Here is an 8,502-nt window from a genome sequence, read left to right on the forward strand (position 1 = left end):
CGCTCGGCTCCGCTGGGCCCGGCCCCGCTCGGCGCGTCCCGCCCGCCGCCCCGGCCAGGCACCGCCCCGCCGCCCGGCCCGGCCCCCGCCAGGCCCCGGCCCAGCAGCGCCGCCCCGGGAGACGCGCTGGGCTCCTGCCCGGGCGGTGGGGCCGCGGCCGGGAGGGCGGATGGCGCGGAGGCGCCCCGGCGCTGCTCGGCTGCGGACACCCGGCTGCAGCGGGGGCTCGGAGCGCACACAGCGAGTTGGCCCCCCTCGGGCTGCCGTTCCTCTGCTCCATCTCCCCTGCCCATCCTCGGCTCCTCAGCCTCGGGATGAGAGCAGCCCCCAGTCCCCGCCGTGTCGGGGTACAAGGGATGACCGTGAACCCTGTGATAATCTCCCAACAAGAGCGCTCCTTCCATCCCCCGGGCCTGAGGCACATGTGATGATCTACCCAGCGATGCTCCCACCAGGTCCTTCCTCTCACCACCGGTCCCCAGGGCGAGCACAACAGGTTGTCCTGAATTGTAAAGCCCAGGCAGCACCTCTGGTGTAACTGAGATGCCAGGCTGATGTCTCCTTTCATGTTTCTCCCAGTGTGTGTGTGCCCTTCACGTCTGATTTTTGAAGCCAGTTAAGCGCGAGGTTGTCACCAACCTTCCCCCCAGCTGCGGAACCCAAGCATGATTTCAGAGCACCGGTTCATCACATCGTCTCAGCTTTTCCAGCCCAACATCAAGACAAGCGCGAGGTACATGTCTAGTCACAGGCTGGCTGCTCCCTGACCTGCAAGTGCACAGAATTCCCTTCATTCCTCAGAGAGGAGAAAAATGAGTTTAACACAGCTCAGGTGCTCCTGCCCTTGCCGCAGAGGTTGCCGGGGGCTCTGCCGCACGCTCAGACACGCTCCAGTCCACGTTAATCACCAGTACAAGCTGGCCGGCTCCATCTCAGGGAGGTGGGATGTCCTGTGAGAAGGGATCACAGTTCTCCTGTAAGAAGGGATGCGGTGTATGAAGAAGACCCTGCCAAGTTTCGTGTCCAGATCCTGGGGACAAGTTTCTTGTCCAGCCCGTGGAGATGCGGCAGAAGGTCTGTTTGGTTTGGCTTTGGCGGCTTGATCTGGGAGAGCTTCCGACCTAATGGGAGGCAAGGAAGCAATTTCAATCAATGAAATGGGCAGATAAACAAAAATAAAGGAAGAAAGGAAATCGTAGGAAAGGAGACACAAAGAATTGCAGACAATTATGGCTGCAAATTTCCTAATGCACTCCAAAGCATTCATTGAAGTCAAAGACTTCTTAAACATTTCGCTTCCTTCACAAGCCTTTTCTCTGAAGATCTTGCCTATGCCAAAGTCACTTCAAAGAACAGAAAACAAAAAAAAGGGACAAACAGGAAGTTTTTCAGCTACGAACCGCTGTAAAGGGTATCAAAGGTTTGGGATTTTTTCAGCCTTAAATGATTTGCAAACTCAGCCTGAAAATGTATCTGCACCAGGAACGGCTTTCTGAGGCCATGCAAACCTCCGTCAGAGCTTTAGCAGAGGAGATTCATGCACAAATCATCAAGTAAAAAGCCAGCAATGAGTAATCAAAGGCACGCACCAAAATCCGAGGACAATCTGCACAATCTGCAATCTCCAGCGGTAAAGTTTTCCACTGCATAATTACTTCTGAGGAAAAGGAATTTGTTGAATGCTTGGTCTGGCATTTGCTAATACTTTTCTTTTTTTTTTGTAATAAGAATGACCTCCCTGGAAACAGAAGGCTGCTCAGAAAGGCATTGGTATTTATAAATACCAGCTCTGCCATTTTACATGAGTATCAGGTTGCTTTTTTTCCCCCTATCTTCTGTTTGCAAACACAAAGGAAAACAGTTCCTCTCCTGCATGCTTTAACTTACAGGCTCTTCTTCAGCACATCTGTCAGAAAGAAGTTCAGCGGCTTTCCTCCGCATTGTCTCCAATTTATTAATCAACACTTCCAGCTCCCTACTGAGTTACAGCCAAATTATGGTCCCCTTGAAGTCCATGGCAGCACTTCCACCGACTTCATTAGGACCAGAAACCGGCTCTTGAAGTCTCTGCCAATTCCTTAAGTGCTTTAACTTTAGCGTTGGAGATTTCTTTTTAAATTTTCTTGTGCTCGTTTCTGACACATCATTTTACGTGTGTGCATGCACAAACTGCCTTTCTGAAACTAAAAATGGCCTTAAAAGTGAATGAAAAAGCTTTTTTTTTTTTAACCTGTGAATGGCTGCATTTGGAGCCCTGAATTTCTTTTTGGTGGGGTTATTAGAGGAAAGATGCCATTTCAAGGGGCTGGGAGCTGTTATGCCCCAGCCCAGCATGCAGACCCTGCTCCATACCAGAGTTCAGGAGAATTTTTGCCTCTTCCAGCTCTTGTCTCTGTTTCAAGGCCACCACTAAGGCCACTGGACTAGTGGCTCGTGGGAATGAGACACGGCCACGGAAACAGTGCCATGGGAGCTGGGGCTTTCATAGGTCAGGTCAGTTGCTCCCACTGACCCCACTCAGCCAGGACCAGTTCACAGCAGGGCCAAAGCCCGAGCGGGAGGAAAGGTTGAGAGCAACGTTTCCATTTGCTTTGGCTCTCAGGCTCCCTTTTTGTTTAGTCACTGGCTGAGTTATGAAATCCGCCTGCAGCGTCACCGTGTCTGTGGGTTTCCCATGGGCTGGAGAGGCTATTACCGAGGAGCAGCTGGAATGTTAATTACCCATTAAGGAACTAAATCTGGGGGATTTCTCAAAGCAAACACAAATCATCTCTAGCACTGACCCCACCGTGGCCTGGGCATCCTTCCTGGCCAGGCTGAGGTTGCAATCCCTGCAGCTCCTGCGTGGTGTCTCCCTTCTTGCTCACCCCAGCCTGGGAAGATCCTCAGCAGCTATGACAGCCCAGTCAGGGCTGGCATTTGAGCCCTGGGAGCATTTTGCAGGGCAGGCATTTCCCTTGCAGTCACGCCAGGAGTGGTGAGAAGCAAAGAGAGAGACTTAATCCTGGAGAGTGGAAAAAACCTCATCCTGCACAGAGCCTGGAGGGACTGGGAGCAGCCTGGCTCCCAGCTGCTCCGGGGCTGAGGGCAGCACTGGATTTTGAACTGCTGGTTGTTTTTTTTTTGTTTGTTTGTTTTAGAAGCTCATCTGATTATTTCAGCCTGTTACCCCATACATGGAAGCTTGCCCATTTCCTTGCCTCTGGCTTGCAGCTGTTCCAGAATATCTGTAGGCTGGTGGGAGCCTCACAGAGCCTCCATGTGGACAAACCTGCCCTGCCTGGCTCAGGCTGCCTGTGCACCCTTCGCTGTCCCCACAGCTCCTTCTCAGACCGGTCACTTGCAGTCACCACGGCACACATGGCCTGACACAGGCTGACCTCTGGAGTGCTCGCCTGCTGCCAGCCCCGTCCTTCCCCTCTTTCTGCGAATCGGGACACGGCTGGTGTCATTGGAGCCCCCAGCTGGAATTACAGCAGTCCCAACGATGTATATTTTAAAAGCTTCTCTGTCAATATTTAAACAGGAAGATCCCTGACGCAGCAGCAAACTGCTAACCAAGAGAGGAGTGAGTGAGGGTGGCCTGTGGGGTCAAGACCAGCGTTCTGGCAGCACCGTGAGCACAGAGCTCTCCTGGGGAAGCAGCACAGCACAGGTGGTGCAGGGAGCTGGACGGACCAAACTTTTTCTCCCTGCTGGCAACCGAGAGATTTCACAGTATCACAGTATGTTTGGGATTGGAAGAGACCTCAAAAGATCATCTAGTCCAATCCCCCTGCTGGAGCAGGAACGCCTAGGTGAGGTCGCACAGGAACATGTCCAGGTGGGTTTTGAATGTCTCCAGAGAAGGAGACTCCACAATTCCCCTGGGCAGCCTGTTCCAGTGTCTGTCACCCTTACTGAGAAGAAGTTTTTTCTCAAATTTAAGTGGAACATCTTGTGTTCCAGCTTGATCCCATTACCGCTTGTCTTATCATTGTTTGCCACCGAGAAGAGCCTGGCTCCATCCTCATGGCACTCACCCTTTATATATTTATAAACATTAATAAGGTCACCCCTCAGTCTCCTCTTCTCCAAGCTAAAGAGCCCCAGCTCCCTCAGCCTTTCCTCACACGGGAGATGCTCCACTCCCTTAATCATCTCGGTTGCCCTGCCCTGGACCCTCTCCAGCAGTTCTCTGTCCTTCTGGAACTGAGGGGCCCAGAACTGGATTTGCAACCTGGAGGGCCTGATGTGATAGCACAAGGGGTGATGATTTTGCACTGAAAGAGGGGAGATTCAGGCCAGACATGAGGAACACATTCTTTACACTGAGGGTGGTGAGAGCCTGGCCCAGGTTGGCCAGAGAGGTGGTGGCTGAACCATCCCTGGAGACACCCCAGGCCAGGCTGGACGGGGCTCTGAGCAACCTGAGCTGGTGAAGATGTCCCTGCTCATGGCAGGGGTGGCACTGGATGGGCTGTGAAGGTCCCTTCCAACCCAAACCATTCCATGGTTCTGTGAGCCCAATGGCCTGTGCCGCAGCCCAGCTCCATCTGAGCCTGGGCAGCACCGACTGCAGCTGCACGGCCAGGAGGCAGCGGGCTGTGTGATGGCATTACACCGATTTTTCTTCAGCTGTTTATAAACCGTCTCGGGCCTGACTTTCCAGAGCCGCCCTGGCGCGCCCCAGCCAGGAGCACGGCTGCCCAGCGACGCCTGCCGCCATCTTGGGAAGGGACCCGGGCTGGAGGGGGCGGCCGCGCCATCTTGGGGAGGTCGGCCCGGGCTGCCCTCGGGCACGCCCTTCACGGTTTAACGGCGGCGGCCGGCGCTGCGCGATCGAGACCACGGTGGGGATCACGATCACGATCAGGATCACGATCAGGATCGGGGAAGAGTCCTGCGCCTGCGATCGGCGACACGCCGCTGCCCCGGCGGCACTCGGCCGCCTCCCGCCATCACTTCCGGGTGAGCTGCAGTGACTTCCGCCCCCTGACGCCGCCACTTCCTTTCCAGCGGCGGCCGCCGGAGCAGACGCGCAGGTGAGTGTGGGGCTGCGACGCATCCGCCGCCATCCGCCCGCCCGCGCCTCCCCGCGGCCTCCCCATCCGCCCCCCGCTTCATCGGGCCCGGGGCTCCGCGGAGCAGCGGGTCCGGCGCAGGGGAGGCGCGTCCGGCGGAGAGGGGCGTTAGGCCGCGGGCGAGCCGGGAGCCGGCGTAGCTGGGTGCCCGGGGTATGGATCGGCGCTCCCGGTTAGGGATGGAGGGCGGCTGGCCCTGGCGGCGTGGAGGAGTCGGGAGGCTGGGCTGAGGCTGCGGGCCTGGTGGCGTGAGCCGGACCCTCCGCGGCCAGGGCTGCGGGTTCAAGTAATCGTTAAAGAGCAGCGGGTGCGTGGTTCTGAGGTTAAGATTGCAGTCCCAGCGCTCACGGCTCGGCCTGTGCTTCGGTTGTCGTGTGGGTGTCCCTGGGCTTTGTGGACCCCAGCCGGGGACAATAACATCCACCAAACTTCGGCTGACTGTGCCGGGAGGGGGCTGGGCTTTGTGGAGTGACCGTGTTGGGCCTTGATTGGTCCTTGGTTGGTCGGTGTGTGGAGGTAGAACCATCATGCTGAGGCCTGTGGATAAAACGAGGTGGTGCTTGGGTTGATAGCCCTAATTAAGCCGTTAGACGTTTCTGTTGTGCAAAGCGCCAGTTGTAGCTGGTGTTTGGCAGGAGGGGGCAATAGGGAACCATCTCCCCACGCTACGGTGTTTCTGGTTATAGAGGAAAGGGGCTCCTGTGTGCTTGGCTGTGCCTGAGCTGACATGAAGCACAGCTTAGCTTCTGCTGCAAAGTGCAGCTGGAGCCCCCACTGAACAGTTAGTTGGTGGTGGCCTGTCTGCCTGGGTGCAGCAAAGCTGGCAGCATTGGGGTTTTTTAGGAGGTCCAGTTGTACCCCAGAATTACTGTTTGCGTTTTATTGTTGATAACTCATGTTGCTTGGTAGAAGGTTGCAGTAGCAGGGAGGTTCATAAACTCCTGTAAGTGAATGTTGAGAAATTCACCATTGCTCATACTTACGTTTCTTTTTGTTCAGAAATGGCACCTCGTAAGGGCAAGGAGAAGAAAGAAGAACAGGTCATCAGCTTGGGACCTCAGGTTGCTGAAGGAGAAAATGTGTTTGGCGTCTGCCACATCTTCGCTTCCTTCAATGATACTTTTGTCCACGTGACTGATCTCTCTGGCAAGTGAGTACTGAAAGCCCATCACCTCCCTGCGGTACCCGGCTTTTGGAAACAGAAATTACATTTGGCCAAAGGTTCTACCACATTCCTTGAGCTTCTGTTGAGCTGCAAGCTGAGATGGTATGTGTCCCTGAACACAGACCAGATGGCTTGGTGTGTTCGTCTGTGATGAATATTGTGCCCAAGGTACCAGTTGGCAGCTTATTGATCCAGTAACATTTGAAATAACAGGTTCTGTGTGTACCCAGGAGCTGGTTAGTGGGGAGGAAAGAGGGAGGATGTTGTTTTCTGAATATTTTCCTGTGTTGTAGGGAAACCATCTGCCGTGTGACTGGTGGCATGAAGGTGAAGGCTGACCGAGACGAGTCTTCTCCCTACGCGGCGATGCTGGCAGCCCAGGACGTTGCACAGAGGTGCAAGGAACTGGGCATCACTGCCCTGCACATCAAGCTGCGTGCCACTGGTGGCAACAGGTATGTTGGGCTGGACCCTGGCATTCCTGGAGGATCTGCCTGGTCTCAGAACCTGGCTAGGTGGCACCACATCCCTTCTTTGTGCTGCCTCAGTTGGGAAGGTGGATGCACCCTGGGAATTTGACACTAGATTTGATGTGAAGGGTGTCTGTCTCATGTGGTGAGTGGCTGATGTGGTCATCTCTCGCTGAGCATCTGGAACCCATTTCTAATGGACGTCTTCAGTTGGCCGGAGCTGTGCTGTGCTCTGATTTATCTGGTAGTGGGTGGGGAGGTGCAGTCACATTTGGAGATTATCTTGGCCTGAGGGTGAAGTGTGTGTCTGGTGGCTGTTGGTGTGGGAATGGTTTGGGTCTGGGAAGAAGGCAAGTTCTGCTCTCAGGATGTTTTGGGGTGGGGAAACTGTGATTTTTAACATTGTCAGTTGTTTGTGAACTGTGTCCACTTTCTGAATCATTTAAGGGCTTATGGGTTCTCTCCTGCAGGACCAAGACTCCTGGACCTGGTGCCCAGTCAGCCCTGAGAGCTCTGGCCCGATCTGGAATGAAGATCGGCCGCATTGGTGAGTGATGGAAAGAGCGATAGCTGGATGCCTGTGTCATGGTATCAGTGCAGAGCCTTGCTACCTCAAAAAATAGTTTTGAGGGATTGTTTAGTAAAAGGAGCTTTATAGGCATTTGTGCCCCTTATTATGACTTCACTTGGGGCGTTCTTGGTCTGTGTCAGGTGCTGCTGTAGGTGAAATTTAATTTAAACAGGTTCGTAAATGGAGGATTCACCAGGAGGTGGCGTGAGCTGACTGCAGAAACCAGGGGTCTGGCTGCACCACAAACCCCAGCTGCACAGCGGGACGCTGATGCTCCTTTTACGTAACAGTGTTTGTGCTGAAGCTGTTCTGTCGCTCAGAAATGTTGTGTTTGCCTTCGTTTGAGCCTGTGACTGAGTAATAATGCAGTTCCTCCAACTGCATGAGGGATAGTCCCAAACTTTGTAGAGGAGTCATGAGAAGCATCAGCACTGGCACTCTGGAAGTTACACCAAGCACCCTCTATTTCTTTGGAAACGCTGCAGATGCTTGGTTTAAGTGAAGTGGGGATTTTTGCTTCTGGAGTATTAAAAGCTGTGGGCATCCAGCCCTTGAGGTATTCATGAATATCTTCGCTCCACAGAGCATTTGTTGTGCCTGAGCCTGGCTCCTATGCTGGCTGATGGCAAGGTGCAGCTGGGGGATGTTGGGGTGACAGCTGGGGCAGGGTGGTCATGCCAGCTTGCTTTCTTGGGGTACCTCAGGAAGGTAACAGTGTGTTTTCCATTTTCTTTTCCCCACAGAGGATGTCACCCCCATCCCCTCTGACAGCACTCGCAGAAAGGGTGGTCGCCGTGGACGTCGTCTGTAAACAATGCTGCACCTTTGGTTATTAAAGCTCTTTTAAACCTCTTCTCAGCCATGTGTTTTCTTACTGGGGTACACTCAGGAGCTGAGTGGCTTCAATTTAATTACGTACGGCAGGCGTATCCTCTAAAGCCGGGCTTCTGGTTTGGGTTGTTAGTACTGCTGCAGCTGAGGTGCTTTTGGACATACACTGAGAAAGCTGCTAAAAGCACTGGAACTACGGCTCCCTTAGCCGCTCTGTTTATATATTTATATTTCTAGAGGTATTTAAGCAAAATGACTCTTAACTTCTTAGTCTCGCACAGCTACCTGCACTGATGTTTGCCCTCCACAAGATGTGCTGCTGCCAATGTTCTCTTCCCAGCTCTCCAGGCTTTGAAATCACCCCTGTTCCTGTTGCTTCCTTGGCTGCAGCAAGATTTTTAG

General features: G+C 53.9%; 1 protein-coding gene across 1 annotated transcript; it reads left to right on the forward strand.

Moving 5' to 3' along the window:
- The first annotated feature begins 4,872 nt into the window (after window positions 1-4,872).
- On the forward strand, window positions 4,873-8,127 carry RPS14 (ribosomal protein S14). The gene is made up of 5 exons (XM_080353549.1): window positions 4,873-5,024; window positions 6,063-6,213; window positions 6,522-6,683; window positions 7,169-7,245; window positions 8,013-8,127. The coding sequence occupies exons 2-5, from the start codon at window positions 6,065-6,067 to the stop codon at window positions 8,078-8,080; spliced, it is 456 nt and encodes a 151-aa protein (XP_080209675.1). The 5' UTR covers window positions 4,873-5,024; window positions 6,063-6,064; the 3' UTR covers window positions 8,081-8,127.
- The last annotated feature ends 375 nt before the right edge of the window (window positions 8,128-8,502 follow it).

Source organism: Nesoenas mayeri, assembly GCF_963082525.1.
Source record: "Nesoenas mayeri genome assembly, chromosome: 14".
NCBI classification, from domain to species: Eukaryota; Metazoa; Chordata; class Aves; order Columbiformes; family Columbidae; genus Nesoenas; species Nesoenas mayeri.

What these genes read in the sequence shown, in the direction of transcription:
- RPS14 (XM_080353549.1), top strand. Translation starts at nt 6,065, where the DNA reads ATGGCACCTCGTAAGGGCAAGGAGAAGAAAGAAGAACAGGTCATCAGC. An exon ending in GTGACTGATCTCTCTGGCAA is followed by an intron (nt 6,214 to 6,521) that starts GTGAGTACTGAA and finishes CCTGTGTTGTAG; the next exon opens with GGAAACCATCTGCCGTGTGA. An exon ending in AATGAAGATCGGCCGCATTG is followed by an intron (nt 7,246 to 8,012) that starts GTGAGTGATGGA and finishes TTTTCCCCACAG; the next exon opens with AGGATGTCACCCCCATCCCC.